Source organism: Globicephala melas, chromosome 11, assembly GCF_963455315.2.
Source record: "Globicephala melas chromosome 11, mGloMel1.2, whole genome shotgun sequence".
In the NCBI taxonomy this organism is placed as follows: Eukaryota; Metazoa; Chordata; class Mammalia; order Artiodactyla; family Delphinidae; genus Globicephala; species Globicephala melas.
Window position 1 is genome coordinate 17,754,277 of NC_083324.2, and position 19,856 is coordinate 17,774,132.

General features: G+C 37.8%; 1 protein-coding gene and 1 non-coding gene across 3 annotated transcripts in view; one reads left to right on the forward strand and one right to left on the reverse strand.

Moving 5' to 3' along the window:
- The window catches only part of PPP4R2 (protein phosphatase 4 regulatory subunit 2), a 54,055-nt gene that overhangs the window by 16,591 nt on the left and 17,608 nt on the right, over window positions 1–19,856 (reverse strand). The window contains exon 3 of one of the 2 annotated variants that reach the window (XM_030867732.2): window positions 1,183–1,353. The exons of the other annotated variant lie outside the window; for it this stretch is intronic. Coding sequence (XP_030723592.1) covers window positions 1,183–1,353 — 171 coding nt within the window. The remainder of the gene's footprint in view (window positions 1–1,182; window positions 1,354–19,856) is intronic. 2 annotated transcript variants of the gene reach the window in all.
- Window positions 4,574–4,681, forward strand: LOC115859170 (U6 spliceosomal RNA). Its single transcript, XR_004041951.1, has one exon. It is a non-coding gene; the product is annotated as a U6 spliceosomal RNA (small nuclear RNA).

Consider the following 19,856-nt stretch of genomic DNA (forward strand, 5'->3'; position numbering starts at 1 on the left):
TTAGGTGATTACACTATCTTGTTGCAAATCCCATGTGATTAAGTAGCTGAAGAAAAAAATGAGACCATTTATGCTACCTAAAACTACTCACAAATGAAATGTGATCAAATAAAAACTGCCCCTAAATATGAATTCATGGGTAACATACCCACAATTCATTAAATTAGGTATTGTCATTCCACACTCCAAATTGTTAATGCCAATTTAAATACGGAACAATTCGTGCTTCCCTGGTGGTGCAGTGGCTAAGAATCCACCTGCCAGTGCGGCGGGGGGGGGGGGACGACACGGGTTGGATCCCTGGTCGGGGAGGATCCCGCATGCCACGGAGCAGCTGAGCCCGTGCGCTACAACTGAGCCCGCAAGCCACAGCTGCCGGGCCTGCGTGCCTGGAGCCTGTGCTCCGCGGCGGGAGAGGCCACCACGGGGCGCCCCCCTACGCTCCACGGCAGGTGAGTGGCGCCTGCTCGCTGCAGCTGGTTGTGGGGGGGGGGGGAAGCACAGCAGCAGGGATCCAACGCAGCCAAAAATAAAAATAAATTAATTAAATACTGAACAATTCAACTTAACAAATACTTCTTCCCTTCAATAAAGGGAACCCTAAAAATACAAAGTCCTGAAAAGGAAGTATTTAAAATAACACAGAGTATGACACGCAATTTAAAGGTCAACTTCATTTTAGTGGAGAGTAACTTTTCAGTACAATGTTTTACAAAGGGCTGAAAATGGTTACTTACTGGAGGGAAAAGAGGGACTCTAAAAAAATGTTTTAAAATAAAAAATCACTAAGTAGAATCTTTTCATAAACCGTTGCTTTTCATTTTAAAAGAAATGTTACTTATTTCAGTGATAGGTTCTAGACAAAGTATAAGGATTTATAATATCAAATATAAAACAGAAAGAAAAAATTTTAAAATATTTGATTAATGTTTCCACTGTCTTACACATTTAAAGTCTAAATGCCACTGACCCATATAAACGTGGTTCAAGTTTTTTTAAAAAAAAGCTGTCAATATTTTAAATACTTGTAAGCTGGAAATCAATAACTACTATATAGATCACAAGACACAGAACTTGTTCTAATGGATAATCAGTTATCAACCAGACACATCAAAACTTAAGAGAAAAAATCTGATGTTCTCCTAAAAATTAAACCTAAAATAAGTTGAATTAAATGCATACCCATTAAATCCAGTGACAATTTTCAGTATCCTTTCCTTCATTTCATCAAAGGGAATATATTCGACATTAGGGTTGGGAGGACCTCTTGGTTCAGGAGCTGAAGTTCTGAAATCATCCATCACTTTCTCCAGTTTGAAAATAAAATAGCCTTTAAACTGGGACCACTGAATCCTATAAGCAAAAAATTAAAAAAATATATAATACCATGTAGGGTCACAATTCTCGAAAAAAAGCACAAATACAAAATTTACCATGACACTAATGCTAACAAAATTAAGATCTGGAAAAGTAGTCGTGAAAATGTCTTCGTTCAGTAGTCTGCACCAAGCCTGATCAATCTGACTCACAAGGTCCAACTGGGTTCCATCCAATTCTCCCAAACTCCTGACCCAAACAAAACCTAAATCAGATTAAAATCTTTAAAATTAACTACTTCTGGCTGAAAGCTTATTGTCTAAGTCCCCCTCTCCACATTTTTAAAACATTATCTTGTTCTGACTCTATCTATCTCTCGTAACAAACCTAACCCAGGAGGTGTTACTGCCCCCATTTAAAAGCGGCTATTGGAAATTGGCCCAACCTTACATTTATAAATTTAAGTGGACAAATGACTCCATACCCTAAGCTCTTAACATCCAAGGTATAATGCTTATATAGACTAGTAAATGTTTCTTGTTTTTAATCTCTTAAATAGCAAAATAAACTTCAATTTCTCCTTTTTCTTTTGCTTTCAACAAAACTTTTTAGTATTTTGTCATTTAAAAGGTATATATCATAGGTTCTATCCAAGATGTAGCCTGCAATGTAAAAAAATACATAATATCCTTGTGTAATCTTCACATCTGTTCATGAACTTTTAATATAAACATCCTTTTACCCCTGCTCCCTCACATTTTACCACTAATATAAGGATATTTTGTGATACCTGCCTAAATAGCCTAATGTCTAGGAGATGCAAGAGTCAGGAATGCCAACCATTCCTCCAAACACTATAACCATTACTGGCAGCAGATAGATCTCTTACACAGGAGATGACTTAAGCGAGACAAGACTGCTAGTCTGCAACCACTCTTCCATCCCATCCAGCAACCCTACAAATTAAGGCAGCAGTTCTCAAAGCGAGGCCCAAGAGGTCAAAGCTATTTTCATAAGAATAGAGTTGACTTTTTCACTGAGTTGACATTTGCAATGACAGTAGGTGCAAAAGCAGCAGTGGGTAAAATGGACAACACTTCAGCACAAATCAAGGCAGCAGTACCCAACCATACTAGAAGTAGTCGTTACCTTCTTTATCACCAGACTCACAGTTTAAAACAAAACAAAAAAACCTGTTTCACTGGAAAGTTTAATAAAACAAATTTACTAACTTAATTAAATCTGAACCTGTGAAAACACACACACCTTTTTAATATCCCATGTAACAAGATAAGAAGTATACATAAAGGACTTCTGTTGCATAACAAAACATTATGGACATCTCAAGTCACAAAAAGTTAAATACTGCTGCCGGTTGAATGAAAGCCATTTTTACTTGAAAGGAATGTCAAACAAACAATGCTTATTCAGACCAAGAGAAATTGCTAGACATCACCTCAAAAACGAACATGTGAGTCTATCACTTGAAGAAAATCAACTGCAATACTGGTGGCCACTGATAAAATTTCAACTTCAAAATAAAAAATGTAAAATCTAGAAAATGTTTGTTCTTCACTGTGAGCTTCAAAGGTTCCTGATACATTCCCAAGACATTTCAAAACCTACCACTGTTGATATAAAAAATATTGTGACACGCCCCGCCCCAAAGTACAAGCAACAAGAGAAATAAATTGAGCTGTATCAAAGTCAAAAAGCTGTGTATCAAAGGACACTATCAGCAAAGAGTGAAAAGGCAACCCACAGAATGGGAGCAACTATTTGCAAATCATCTATCTGATAAGGTTTTAATATCCAGGACATATAAAGAACTCCCACAACTCAGCACCAAATAAACAGACAACTCTATTTTAAAAACGGGCAGGGGGCTTCCCTGGTGGCACAGTGGTTGAGAGTCCGCCTGCCGATGCAGGGGACACGGGTTCGTGGCCCCGGTCCGGGAAGATCCCACATGCCGCGGAGCGGCTGTGCCCGTGAGCCATGGCTGCTGAGCCTGCGCGTCCGGAGCCTGTTGCTCCTTAACGGGAGAGGCCACAGCAGTGCGAGGCCCTCGTACCGCAAAAAAAAAAACACAAAAAAACAAAACAAACAAAAACAAACAAACAAAAAAAAACGGGCAGGGCTTGCCTGGTGGCACAGTGGTTAAGGATCTGTCTGCCAATGCAGGGGACACGGGTTCGAGCCCTGGTCTGGTAAGATCCCACATGCCACGGAGCAACTAAAGCCGTGCGCCGCAACTACTGAACCCATTTGCCACAACTGACACATCTGCACACCTAGAGCCTGTGCTCTGCAACAAGAGAAGCGACCGCAATGAGAAGCCCACGCACCGCAATGAAGAGTAGCCCCCGGTCGCCGCAACTAGAGAAAGCCCGCGCGCTGCAACGAAGAACCAACGCAACCAAAAATAAATAAATAAAAAGTAAATGTGCATGAATAAGCATTTCTTTAAAGATACAGAAATGGCCAAAAAGCAAATAGAAAGATGCTCAACGTAACTATTCAGGGAAATGAATATCAAAAATCACAGTAAGACAGAACTCCACATCCATCAGATTGATCGTTATCCAAAAAAACAAACCAACCAACCCCACACAAAAAAAATAACAACGACTGCCTGGCAAGTATGTAGAGGAACTGAAACCCATGTGCATTGCTTGTGGGAATGTAAAATGGTGGGGTCCCTGTGGAAAATAGCATGCCGGTTCCTCAAAAAAATCAAAGAATTACCATATTATCCAACAATTCCATTTCTGGACATCCAAAAGAGGTGAAAACAGAAACTCAATCACATGAAACTCACTTATACACAATGGCAGAAACTACCCAAGTGTCCCTCAACAAATGAAGAGATAACCAAAATGTGGTATATACAATAGGATATAGCCTTAAAGAAGAAGAAAATTCTGACACATACTAAAACAATGATTAATCTTGAACACATTATGCTAAGTGAGATAAGCCAGACACAAAAGAACAAGTATTCTGATTCTACTTTTCAAAGGTATCCAGAATAGTCAAATTCAAAGAGACAGCAGAAAGGCATATGCCAGGGTCTTGAAGAAGGGATGGGTGAGATGTTACTGTTTAAAGGGGTACATAATTACAGAAGATCAATAAATGGCCAATAAGCACATGAAAAGATGCTTGACATTATTAGTCATTAAGGAAATGCACATCAAAACCACACGACACCATTTCACACCCACTAAAGTTGTTATAATAAAAATGACAGACAGTGCTCGCTTCAGCAGCACATATACTAAAACTGGAGCGATACAGAACAGGATTAGCATGGCCCCTGTGCAAGGATGACATGCGAATTCGTGAAGCGTTCCATATTTTTTGTGGATGGACCTAGAGACTGCCATACAGAGTGAAGTAAGTCAGAAAGAGAAAAACAAATATCGTATATTAACGCATGTATGTGGAATCTAGAAAAATGGTACAGATAAACCGGTTTGCAAAGCAGAAACAGAGACACAGATGTAGAGAACAAATGTATTGACACCAAGCGGGGGAAGTGGGGCGGGGGGGGGGATGAACTGGGAGATTGGGATTGACATATATACACCAACATGCACAAAATAGATAACTAATAAGAACCTGGTGTATTAAAAAATGAAATACAAAACTACAGGGTTTTTTTCTGATTATAAAAGTAATAAAGCTCATTGTAGATACGTCAAGCAAAACAGGAAAAATATAAAATCATCTGCAATCTCACCTCAACATGACCATCAATAATATTATTAAGATCCTCCAGAGAGTATTTATGAATTTTCATATGCACTACTTCTTTCATTTTATGTAAATGAAGTTTGAATTATGTACTTTTTTCCACTCAACAATGTGTCGTTCACATTTCCATTTTCAAAATATACTAACTTTCGTTATTCTAATGGCTCAGTCCACTGAATAGATGTATGACAATCTCTTACTGACATATATATATGTGTGTGGGCGTGTATTTCGTTTATCTTTCACAATTAATGAACTAAAACCTATATTCTGGTAAACGTTCTTGTGCATACCAATTTATATTACCAATAAAGGTATATGCAAATACTTCTAAAAAGAAAACTTCCCTGGTGGCGCAGTGGTTAAGAATCCGCCTGCCAATGCAGGGGACACGGGTTCGATCCCTGGTCCAGGAAGATCCCACATGCCGCGGAGCAACTAAGCCCGTGAACCACAACTACTGAGTCTGCGCTCTAGAGCACGTGAACCACAACTACTGAGTCTGCGCTCTAGAGCACGTGAGCCACAACTACTGAGCCCAAGCACTACAACTACCGAAGCCCACACGCCTAGAGCCCAAGCTCCGCAACAAGCGAAGCCACCGCAATGAGAAGCCCGCGCACCGCAACAAATAGTAGCCCCCGCTCGCCAAAACTGGAGAAAGCCCACGCACAGCAATGAAGACCCAACGCAGCCAAAAATAAGTAAATAAATAATAAATTAAAAAACAAACAAGTGTTGGGAAGGATGCAGGGCAACTGTTGACGGGAAACGCAAAATGGTGTTGATGGGAATGCAACCTACACATTGTTGATGGATGCAGGGCAATTGTTAATGGGAATGCAAAATGGTGTAGCCTTTTTGGAAAACAGTTTGGCTTGGCAGTTCCTCAAAAAAGAGAGTTGATGTGTGACCTGACAACTTACTCTGTTAAATGAGTGAATTATACGGTAGGTAAATTTTACTACTATTATTTTTAAAATATGGTGAGGGTGATTATCTAAAGCTATCTGCATGACTACGTTTTCCCTCCTTTCCCTAGTCTTCTTTGGAAAGGGGAATTAGAGGTTTAACAAGCAGAGGCAGCATATTATAATCTCTAACATGCCTAATATTAATTTCTGAGTAGTATACAATTGTCAATGGTTACTAAAATTTATCTTTAAATTTCACTAGACTCCCTACAGTCATTTAACTAATACTTAAACACACCAGGGGAGGGTACTGAAATAGGAGTCTTACACTTTTCATTTCTTAAATTAAGAATCTTTTTGTAGTTTTAATAATCACCCACTAAGTCATAACGTGTTTCATGAATTAGAATTTCCATATCACATGGGTTTTTTAACCTACCTTTCCACGAACTGCTTGAGAATCCACCCATGACATCCAAACAACAGCAGCAACACATTAATGGCAATAGGGAGACAAGGAGTGATAGAGACCAAGTAAAGCAAACTATGAGGAGCTTCAAAGACTCTAGGTCACCAATTCTAGGTCAGACGGTAATTAAGTCCCATAAACTGAAATGAATTATGTACAATTTGTGTTTTAAGTTCCAAATGTATCAAGCACAGTTAGTCTAAATCAGATCCAATAGATGCAAGTCAAATTCCTATGCCATATATAATTGAAAAAATGCTTCTATAAAATGTGAAAGATAACGCTTTTTGATGTAACACAACTGATAAAAACAAAAGCAAAAAATGCTTCCCTGAAAATTATGTAATTTGAGCACAAAAATAGGCCAAGAGTAAATCAACTAAAAATTTGGCAACAGAAATAATTTTCTTAGGAATGTACTCACAGGACAAGAAACTACAAAACAAACAAAAAAAAACCCTTATTTTTCACATGAAAATAAAATTATTCTAAACAGATGCTCATGAAACATAAACATGCTTTCAACTTTAAAATCAACTCCTCCACATAAAAATTTCCTCCAAAAATAAAATACATACTCAGAATTTAAATCTACTTTGCTAAAATTAACTCGAGAATTTACTGAATTTCATTACTCATTAATTTTTTAAAGTAACTTCACCTCCCTTCACTTCCTTTTCTTCTCTTTCCCTTCCACTTTTCCCTTTATGCAGTTTCTCCTCTACGAAGGCAGAACAACTCATATCACTAATAAATGCAGCCTCCTTCCAAACACCACACTGACCTTTTTCTTCCACAGGAACTCTCAAGTACTAAAACAAACGTGTTTCCCTCACAATTCTCAGGTTAAAGGTATCTTTCAGAGACTCAAGAGCCGAAAATCCATCTCTTATTTCCCAGCTAGTTCTAGAACATTTTAGTGGCCAGCAGCAACATCTTAATTTGTTGCCCCTTACAGTTCCAAATTCTATTAAGATTACTTCCTACTCAGACTAATTGCTTTCCACACAAAATCTGTGTGGGAAGCTAAGAGAAGAGAGCACAGGAGAGCCCTACACTATCTCCAAGGGAGAGCAGATACTGTACCATTTGTAAACAAAGGGGAATATGGAAAAAAATGAATGAATGAAAACAAAAAGGAAATTAATAGGGCTGATCACTGACACAAGGTGACAGGCTTTGAATCAGGAGACTTAAAAGTGCCACAGAATTTAGTCGTAACTATCTGACTGGAGCAAACAAAGACAAGTAAATTTAATCTGAATACTGAATTACATGAGTGATAAAGATGGGCAAAAATCAGAACACAACTGCTCACACAAAATCTTGACAACGTTTTTAAGAACTTACTTTAAAATACAAATCACTAGCTCAGAAAACCTACAAGTGGGGTCCAAACCAAGAGAACATTCCTTGCATAATTTCTTTTGCATAATTATACCTTTAAAATATATTATACTTTATCAATTAATTGAGCAAGCATTAAAATATCAGTGGAACAGAGAGACCAGAAACAGACCCATACATAAATGGAAACTCAGTATATGGGAAAGGACAGATTTTTCAGCAAATAGTCTGAGAAATGACAGAGCTACTACAAAATTTTACTAGAGTTTAAAAATTTAAAAGATATCTGTTTCCCCCTCTTTCTGATTATATAAATAGGACAGTCATTGGAAAAAATTACAAAACATAGAAACAATGAAAATTGTCCGTAATGTGCCCAGTAATTATTACTAAAGTACATGTTTAGTGTATTTTTTCACTAATATTTATTTATTTAAATTGGGTATCCTTGATTAATATCCCTTTGTTTCCCTACCTCATTCACTGTGGGTATTGTCACGGGACCAGTAGTCTGAAAAGTAAGATTTTCAATATATATCACATATGGTAGTACCATTATTTAATAACCACCATTTTAAACAAAGAATTTAGGTTTGCTTCTAGCTCATTACAATTAAAAATAACTGCGTTTAATATCCCAAGAATAAACTTTGTAGGCATCTGTTTATTACCTTAGGATAAATTCCTGTAAGTGGAATTACTGAGTCAAAAGTATGAAATGCAAGAACTTTTGATACATATATTCAAAAGCCCCTCAGAAATGCTGTACCACTTTATAGTGCCATCAGTATAGAAACACCTATTTTATTCCAGTATTACACGCTTTCAAAACTCTGTATATTTAATAGTAGAAAAACACTTTAATTTGCCTTTCATTCACTGCAAGTGAAACTGAGTATTTTTACCTATGTTTACTACCCACAAAACATTTCTTTTGGGTCTGAGTAGGTCCTTTGCAATTCCTCATCCTGCAGTCCCTCAATTTTGGCACCACTGACACTGTAAGCCTGATAATTCTTTGTCAAAGGGGGATGTCCTGTGAACTGTAGAATGGTGAGCAGCAATCCTTGATCTCTACCCACTAGAAGTCATTAGCACCCAACCTTCAACTGCCCCCCAAATTTTGACAATAATAAATGTCTATAAATATTGCCAAGTGTTTCCTGGGAGACAAAAAGTATCCCCAGTTAAAAACCACTGCCTACTCCACCCCTTTAAAATTGTCTTTTTCTCACTCTCATGTTATTACAGAAAAAGTAAAATTACTATGTAACACAAGTATGAACAAAACTTTTGCGTTCTCATTTTGTACCAACTGCTGCAAAAATAAAAATTGTTGTTTTCATATAAATGTTGAAGTGACACTAAAATATTTATCTAATTGTTCCTATGTTGAAATTATCTTTGAAATGCCATACATTTCTTTGCTCAGAAACTCACACCTGAAGATGGAATGGTACCTGCTCCAAAGCAATAGAATTATGACACAAATTCTGAAGGGAAAGTATTTGGCACTAGAAGTGAAGTTTTCAAATTAAGAGTGCTAAATATCTAATGATAATTGTACACAAAAAGGATCCAATCAGATGGAAAAGAAAGCTTCAGCAGGTAACGCTAACGTTCAGGTAATACCTTAGTGCAAACTTGGGTTTCTTCTTTGGCAACTTATATATTCATGATAAGGACTCTAACATGTCTAAAGATTCAAGTTACACTCCTCTACTCACCCATCTCTCTCTACCAATTAAAACAAAAAGTTCAAGAAACAGTGTGTTCTGGTTAGCTTGATTTATGCTTAACTCTTAGCTAACCTTTGACCCTTTTTTGAAAATCTTTCTCAAATTTATTAACAGATCAACACGGATCCTTCCCTTCCACACAGACAGCTGAACCAAACAAGTATGAACCAAAGATAGATCTCCTCTAACAGTATGACTCAGGCTGAAGACAGCCAATTTAGAATTCAGAGGGTACTAGTTTTTTTTAAATAGCACTAGTTTAATGGCTGCAGTGGATCTACCCTCCTCCCTGCTACTGGAGAGTCACTCTTCTCATTCCATTCACCACCGATGCTATCACTTCTTCCATAATCCATTTGATACTAATGCCAAACTGCCATCAACAGAGATGAGTCCATTCTTTTACCACCACATCTGCCAGAGCCTAGGTAGGCCATGGGCCCTTTTTTCATTCTACAAACTCACAATGTAATGTCAGTGTCAACAGCAGTTAGAAAGCCCAGAAACAATGTAAGACATTGATCCTTCACAAAATTAGTTTGAAAAACAAGATACATAAACAATAAACAAATAGAAATAAAACAGCATAGACTATCAGATGCAAAGATTTCAGTGATGGTATAATAGAACAAAGAAAACGGAGATGAAATGTAGGTTTAGAGCCATCAAGAAAAGCCTCAGGACAAAGTGGGACTTTAAAAGGTGAACCTGAAAAGCATGAGTAGAGTATGAAAAAGGAAGTGGGAAAGTATAGGACCTAAACATAGAAGGAGTTTAATATGGACAAATGACTTTTTCAAACTCAGCACTATTGACAGTTAGGCTGCAGAGCTCTGTATTGTGGTAGGCTGTCCTGTGCATTGTAGGATGTTCAGCAACATCTGCGACCCCTACACTGTGATGCCAGTAATCCCCATCACAAATGGTGACAATCAAAACTGTCTCTAGAACCTGACAAATGAACCCTGGGGTTGGGGGGAAGGGAGGCTTGCTCCCAGTTGAAAAGCACTGCAATACACAATCTCTTTTGTTGAGAAGTACACTGGTTCCTGAAAAACAGTAAGGCTGGCAAAATCAGAGGTGCAACACCAAACTCTCAAAAAATCTGAAGAATAAAACAGCACGAATATATATATTTTAAGAGACAGAGGAGAAATTCTAAAATGTACATGAGTCATTCAAAAAATGCTCATTAGCATTAAAATCTATCTCATGAATCACTTCTAGTCATACAGGAAAATGAGCTGTGGAGATATGATCTAGAATTTATTTTTCCTAGGGTGTAGTCTTCTGTTCATTGAGAAAGGTGAAGGAAAAAACACAACAAACAACAGCAAAAAGTCCTTCCACCTGGACCCAGATATCAATTCATGCGGTGCAAAGCAAAGGAAGTTTTAAATACTCAAGTTTTTAAAGGAGATTGAATGAACATACATAAATGGTTTTATAATTTGTTAACGAAATATAAAATGAGTTAACACAGCAGTGGTGGCAGATTACTGTACACTTTAGTACACCGGTTTCATCCTGGAGAATCCTTTTAGAGTCTGAAGGTGAAGCTCAAAGTGTCTTTATAGTGTTTGCAATATTGGCTTTTTATAGTGTGGTATGTATCTATTTTGTGCTATTCCATTTACAGATTATTTTTATTAGTGTTTTGAAGTATGACCCAGAGTTATGCTACCTTACAATTACTAATAAAATATAATTATTTAGAAAGCATTTTTCTCTATCTACACACTCTCAAAACAAAGAAAAAATAATAACCACTAAAAGCATAGTATCTACTGAGAAAACAATTTGTACTCTAGGCTAAGAACTGTCTGAACATGTGAAAAATGAACACAACAACACTGAAATGGATAACCCTTCCTGAGAATCTCCATCTACGTAAGACGAAACTAAGAAGATTAACTGGAAATTTTTCTTTCAGGGAAATGTTTTTAAAACAAGTAACTGACAAGCCCAAAGCTAACATCATGCTCAGTGGTAATTAGCTGAAAGCTTCTCCTCTAAGATCAAGAACAAGACAAGAATGTGCACTCTCACCAGTTTTACTCAACATAGTACTGGTAGTCCTAGCCACAGCAATTAGGCAAGAAAAAGAAATAAAAGGCAACCAAGTCCAAAAGGAAGAGTAAAACTATCTCTATTTGCAGGTAACATTATATTATGTATAGAAAAGTCCAAAGACACAACCAAAAGACTGTTAAAACAAATGAATTCAGTAAAGTTGCAGAATACAAACTCAAGATAGAAAACTCAAGTGTGTTTCTACACACTAATAATTCACTATTGGAAACAGAACTATCCCATTTACAACAGCATCAAAAACAATGATATACTTAGGAATGAATTTAAGCAAGGAGGTGAAAGATCAGTACACTGAAGATTTTAAGACACTGATGAAAGAAAGTGAAGACACTTTCAAATGCAAAGATATTCCATGCTCATGGAATGGAATAATATTGTTAAAATGGCCAAATACTACCCAAAGCAATCTACAGATTCAATGCAATCCCTACCAAAATGCCAATGGCATCTTTCAGAGAAACAGGAAAAAAAAAATCCTAAATTCGTATGGAACCACAAAAGACTCTGGACTGCCAAAGCAATCTTGAGAAACAAGAATAAAGATGGAGGCCTCACACAATCTGATTTCAACTATATAACAAAGCTATAGTAATCAAAACAGTATGGTAGTGGCGTAAAAACAAACAGATCAGTGGAACAGAACAGAGGGTCCAAAAATAAACCCATGCATGTATAAATACAGTCAATTAATTTTTGGAAAAGGAACAAAGACTATACAACGGGGAAAGGATAGTCTCTTCAATTAGTGGTGCTGGGAAAACTGAATAGCCACATGCAGAAGAATGAAACTGGATCACTATCTTACACCTACACAAAAATCAACTCAAAATGGATTAAAGACTTGATCATAAGACCCAAAACCGTAAAACTCTTAAACCTGATTTTTTGGACCTGACTCTAAAAGCAAAGGCGAAAAATGCAAAAATAAAGAAATGGGACCACATCAAACTAAAAAGCTTCTGCACAGTGGAGGAAACCATCAATAAAATTAAAAGGCAACCTATGAAATGGCAGAAAATATTTGCAAAGCAGATAGCTGATAAGGTTAACATCCAAGATATACAAGGAATTCATACAACTCAATAGCAAAAAAAAAAAACCAAAAACCTTATTTTTAAATGGGCAGAGGATATGAACAGAGATTTCTGCAAACAAGACATTCAAAAGGCCAAGAGGTACAGGAAAAAGTGCTCAACATCACTAATGCTGAACTGTACACTTAAAAATGACTATATGTCAATTATATCTCAATAAAGCTAGTGGAAAATGATTAAAATGGTAATTTTTCTTTTTTCTTTTTTTGCGGTACGCGGGCCTCTCACTCTTGCGGCCTCTCCCGTTGCGGAGCACAGGCTCCGGACACGCAGGCTCAGCAGCCATGGCTCACGGGCCCAGCCGCTCTGCGGCATGTGGGATCTTCCCGGACCGGGGCACGAACCCATGTCCCCTGCATCGGCAGGCGGACTCTCAACCACTGCGCCACCAGGGAAGCCAGGTAAATTTTATATTATGTATGTTTCACCGTAGTAAAACAGAATATAAATTTAAATTGCCATATTTAAAAGATACTACTTTTCAAACTGAGAGAGCCTCATAAAGGTTGACAAATAGATTAGGGGGTCAGACATCATAGTAAAATTGCATAATTCTGGAAACAAAAAAAAGACTCTGCAAAACTCCAGCGATACAAAACAGATTACATACAGGGCTTCAGACTTAACAACAGTGCAGGAAGAAAGCAACAGGAAAATGCCTTCAAAATTCAAAAAAAAAACTCTTTTCAACCTAGAATTTTGTACTCCAACTATCCATTTAAGTAAATGGGTAGGAAAAAAAAAAACATTTTCGTTGAAAGTACAAAAATAGATGTATTTCCTATCATGCTTTCTCTCAGTCCACCAAAACAATGAAGTAAACCAAGAAAGAGAATGTGACATGCTATCAAGGAAACTAAAGACCCAAGAGGAGAAAGTGAATTTCAGAATAATGATAAAGGCAGATTCCAAGAGCGGAGGAATAGGGCAGGTCTAAGAGCAACCACTCCAGAATGGAGCAGTTAAGAAGGCTCCACAAGAGATTTTTAAAAAAATATAATATTGGTAAAAGACCTAATATGTCATATTTTGCAATGAGATCTAAACAACTAAAGTTTGGGGTGGAATTAGCCATAAGTATACAGAAAATTAAATGGAAAACATAGCATTCACTAAGACAATGTGTGTAACACATGCTGAACTGACCAAATTTTCAATATAATTATACTGAAGACATTGGGCAATGGAAGTGAGAAGTATGTATGTATGGAGTGAAGGAGAGGAAGTAAAAAAAACTAAATCCTCACTGTGATTATTATGAAATCAATAATTAATTCTAAAAATTTAAAGAAAAAAGGGATTTTCTAAGACTGTAACTTAGAAATAGGCAGATTAACACCCATTCCCCCAAGAAAACAATGATTTTAAAGTGGTTATCTCTAGGGAATAGGGGAAAAAAAGGAAAGAACACAGAAGACTTTTTTCTGTTCCCTTTGTCATATTAATAAACTCACTAAATCCTGTGCATGTAAAACTTCGATGAAAGTAAAAATCACATGGTAAAAAAAAAAAATTAAAAAGCATTGGTGCTAGAGTCTGAAAGTTTGGTTGGGTTCAAATTTTAGTTCATCCACTTTTTCATTTGTATGACCTAAGAGAGATAACTCCAGACTCCCTTTGTTTCCCTTCTCTAAAATGGAGGTAACAGTATCTACTTCACAGAACTGCTGTGAGGATTACATTAGTGTAAGCAGACTGCTTAGCAAAGTGGCTGACACCTAGTAAGTACTCAATCAATGGCTGTTTGTCCTCAAGAAACTCAGGATGTGGAGAACATCTGAGTAATACTGCAGAAATATGCAGAGTTTTCCAGACGGCTTTCCAGGTGTAAAAATGGATTGGGACAGTGAGAAAGACCTCTTTTAGGGCATAAGATGGTTGAGCTTATCTTATATACTCTCACATAACAGATATATAACAAATTGAGGCCATCTCTCCAGCCTAAGAGCACTTCTAGAGCCTCTTTAATTATTCCCTTCTATTAGAGAAAGGAGAAAATTTACCCAATATTCCTTCTTCACCCATTCACAAAATTATTTCCTTTTAAAAAGTAAACATAATACTTTAGCTAATGTAAGAATTTAGAACAGGGAAAAAAACCTACACTTCACCCAGCTTTGTCAAACCTTAGCTAGTCATATTTTTAATAGTTCTAAACTAGAAGATATTTAAATATATTGCACTTACTGCAAAAGTTCTTTGACTCTACCAGTACCTCCAATCCATTGATCCTACCACCTTTTTACTGTCCCTCACCACCTTCATTATCAAGATTAAATTATAATTAATCATTAACCATTAGTCATCCCCTTGCATGCAGCTGCCCTCTCCGGCTTCACTGTACTCACAAAGTCAACTTTACTAGTAGGTTAAAATGCAATCCCCACCAAATCTGTGCCTATACAGCAGCACACATGGGCACAAACACAAAATTAAAGAAAAATGAATCACCATGCTGGCTTGTTTCAAGTACACTACCAGATTAATATTTTATTTCCCTAGTTTATCCACTTCCAGACTATTCTAGGTAACTATTTCATATCTTCTCTCTCCTCAAACCCCTCCTGAGTTCTCCCTCACTCTCACAATTAATGACCTTGAATTTCCAGAGTCCCACCACATTTATCCACCTACTAGTAGGCTCATGCACACCCCGAATTCCCACCTGTTATAAACTACCCATGTTCTCATCTACTTACATGCCAGATTCTCCATTTGCACACCTGCTCAAGAGCATCACTTGTGTAATTCTCCCCTTTCTTCTATCAACCATATCAACTTTTTAAATCTCTAATGGATCATTTCCACTACCTTACAAATACATCTATATTTCTCCCATCTCAAAATTTTGTTCTTCCCTCCACTTACCCTCCTAGCTCCCCCATCATTTATTTGCTCTCCTTTGAAGGAAAACTCCTTGAAATAGTTGTCTCCCTCCCATTATCCCTCAAACCCACTCCAAACAAGTTTTCACTCCCACCACTAAAATTAATCTGCTCTTATCAAGGTCATCAATTACCTCCATATTGCTAAATCCAATGATCATTTCTCACACCTCATCTTAACAGCATATAAAGAGTACTTCACACAGTTAGTTGATCCTTTTTCCTCAATTACTTTCTGATACTGTCTTTTAACTTGCTGATCTTTCCTACTCATTGTCCTTTTCTGGTTTCACAAAATGCTCCATGCTGGAGTAATCCAAAGCTCAACCAATCAATTCTCTGTCTACACCTGGTGATACTGTCAAGTCTGGAAGTTTTAAATACTATTTGCCCATGAAATCTCCTATCTCCACATTCACCCATTCAACCACCTGCTCCACATCAAAATAGCATTCAGCATGTCCAACAGTGAACTGCTGGTCTTTCCCACAAATTGCTCCTCACACACCTTTTCCCATTTCAAGTGTGAAGAAATTCCATCCTTCTAGCTGCTATGGCAAACCGGAGTCATTCCTGACTCCATTTTTTCTCTCACACACCACACCCTATCTTCAGGAAATCCTGCCAGCTGCACCTTCAAAATGTATTAAAAATGTTGACTAATTCTCACCACCTCCTACCACTTAATCCACCTCTTCAAAAACACTATTATTTTCAATAACTGCTGCTTCTAGTTTACTTTACCTAAAGTCTATTATCAGCACGGCCGTTCATACAACTCTCTTAACACTTAAGTCTGACGATGTCACTTCTCAACCCAAAACCCCACACTGGCTGCTGATTTCACTCAGAGTAAAGTCTAAAAAGTCCTTACCAGGGTCCACACTGCCTACATGATTTGACCCCAATCTCCTTTAACCTCTCTGATTTCCTCTGCTTGGTCAGTCTACTCCAGCCACAGTGGCCACCTTTGTTAGTCTGCAAAAAAGTGAGACACACTCCTTCTTAAGGGCCTTTGCACTGGAAGTCCTCTGCCTGGAATGCTCTTCTACTAAATATATGCATGGCCAACTTCTTGTCTCGCTCAACTGTCACCTTCAAAATGAGGCTTACTCTGACCACCTTATTTAAAAGTACAACTACCTCTTCGGGCTTCCCTGGTGGTGCAGTGGTTGAGAGTCCGCCTGCCGATGCAGGGGACACGGGTTCATGCCCCGGTTCGGGAAGATCCCACATGCCGCGGAGCGGCTGGGCCCGTGAGCCATGGCCGCTGAGCCTGCGCATCGGGAGCCTGTGCTCCGCAACGGGAGAGGCCACAACAGTGAGAGGCTCGCATACAGCAAAAAAAAAAAAAAAAAAGAAACTTTCTAATAAAACCATTCAAACTGGAAACTAAAAAGCAAAGTTGATCCAATTACATTTGTAAAGGGCTACTGGCATTTCTTTTTCACATATGCCTGAATTTAATTCCTCAGAACACAAAGGTTTGCTCAAGTATGCTATAGTTTTTTCTGATGACTTTTTTTAAAGCTACTATTAAATTCTCCTTTTTTATTTTACTGAAGTATATAAATATTAAGCATATTTCGGGGCACAGAAATGGGAGTGACTTTCACTTCTTTTATGAAATACTGCACTGTTCAAATTGTTTTAAATAAGGTACCCTATCCTGATCTTATAATTAAAAAAAAAAAAATTTTAAATACTCGGCCACATTTCTCAACACTACGCCTCACACCAACACCAAATTCAATAATTTTAAAAATTACCACATTTAGAAAACTTCATTCCATTAATGCGATTCTATAATTTGAAGTTTTTGTACAGTTCAACTACAAATGTTTCAAAAAGCAAAACCTTCAAACAATCACAAACAAGAATATGATTTTATCCACAAATCCTCATACCAACAACTTTTAAAGACTACCAACTAAATATAAAAGGAATATACTTTTAAAATGTTTAAAACCTTTTATTTGAAACATACCAACACTTAAATCAATCTACTTACACTGTAAACTCAGAAGCCTTTCTTTTAAAATAATTCTTCCAAACTGTCTGTACTACCTATCCCAAACACTTAAATATGTACTTTTCCTAAACCTTCAAAGAGCTAACAACACTGTATTAATCAAATCTAAATCAGGAGAAACTGTAAGACTCTCCATTATTTTAAGAAAACTGGGACACTATTGACGTTTGAAAGACATTCAGTTTCAAAGATATAAAAATGTGGAAAAAACACACGCTGATGAGGAATATTTACAAAAAATTAATTTTAAAACGTCTTTCTGGGTAGCAAAGAGATTCTAGGATTAAACTGTTAATTTAATAAAATTTGTAATTATGTCAAAATTTTGAGGTATATCTGGAATTTATATACATAGCATAAAAAAATTCAAAAAGCAAAATCTTAAAGCAATTTCAATTTTATTCCCATCTAATCTGACCAAGCTCTACTGCACTTCACACATTATTAAGCTAGTATTGACACTAAAGCTTTCACCTCCCCACCCAAAACTTAAAAATAGAAATGTATATCAAAAATGGTAATTACTGAATCAGATTACTCTTACAGCATATGCTGACTTAAGGAGCAACTGAAAAAAATTACTCTTAAGGAACTACACATTTAAGTTTCCCAAGTCCTAATTTTAAAGATAAACTTAACACATAGTTGATACTGGCAAATACTGATAAAAGCAGTTGAGCAAAATATTAAATGAAATATAACACTTTTAAAATAATAAACACTGTAACGGACTGTGGTTTGTGTGCTCACCAGTGCATCCCAGGGTACCTAGCACAGTACCCAGATAGAATATATGCTCAATAATCATTTGTTGACATCTCAATAAAGATTTGAAGGAATTTAAGCAAACTTGATACACAGAAATTACACAAAAACTAACTTGAAGAACAGTATATAACAAAGCCAGAAAACTTCACACCAGCATTTTTTACATAAAATGTCACATAATATGCATTTACTATCACACACTATGCATTCAATAAATCCCAGCCCCTTTTCCTTCCACTTAACAGTGTACACCTAAAATGTTTACTTCATAAAACTCAATTAACATCAAAACCTTTAAGAATACATCTGCATAAAACAATCCATATCTGAATGTAATCAGTAAAAATAAAAAGACATACAAATCATTGACGAATGTTACAGACTGTGTTTGTATCCACCCAAATTTCTTTTGTTGAAGGCCCTAGCCCAGTGTGATAGCATTTGAGGATAAGGCCTTTGGGAGACAATTAGGTATGAGTGAGGTCCTGAGAGTAACACCCTCCTGATGGGACTACTACTTTTAGTAGAAAAAATGGGGGGTGTGGAGGGCAGGCAGGAGAGCAGTCCCCCAGGCCCCATCCCCTCCATGTGTGGCCACAAAAAGAAGGTGACCTTGGGCAAGCCAGGAAGAGTTCTCACCAGAACCCAACCATGCCAGCACTGTGAGCTCAGACTTCCAGCCTCCATAACTGTAAGAAGATAATTTCTGTTGTTTGAGCCACCCAGTCTACGGTATTTTCCTACAGTAGCCCAAGCTAAGACAGCAAGTCTACTACTTTGAAGGAACAGTGACATATGATACAGAAGCATATAATGATCAAAAAACAAATTATGGCCTCTAAGGGTCTAGCTTGGTAGAAGAAATAATACTTCTATTAAAGTACCCATACAGGGACTTCCCTGGTGGCGCAGCGGTTAAGAATCCGCCAGCGGGGGCTTCCCTGGTGGCGCAGTGGTTGAGAGTCCGCCTGTCGATGCAGGGGACACGAGTTTGTGCCTCGGTCCGGGAAGATCCCACATGCCACGGAGCGGCTGGGCCCGTGAGCCATGGCCGCTGAGGCTGGGCATCCGGAGCCTGTGCTCCGCGGCGGGAGGGGCCACAGCAGTGAGAGGCCCGCGTACCGCAAAAAAAAAAAAAAAAAAAAAAAAAAAAGAATGCGCCTGCCAATGCAGGGGGCACGAGTTTAATCCCCGGTCCGGGCAGATCCCACATGCACAGAGCAACTAATCCCGTGCGCCACAACTACTGAGTCTGCGCTCTAGAGCTAGAGACCCACAACTATGGAGCCCGCATGCTGCAACTACTGAAGCCCATGTGCCTAGAGCCCGTGCTCCACAACAAGAGAAGCCACCACAACGAGAAGCCCACGCACCGCAACGAAGAGTACCCCCACTTGCCGCAACTAAAGCCCACGCACAGCAACGAAGACCCAACATG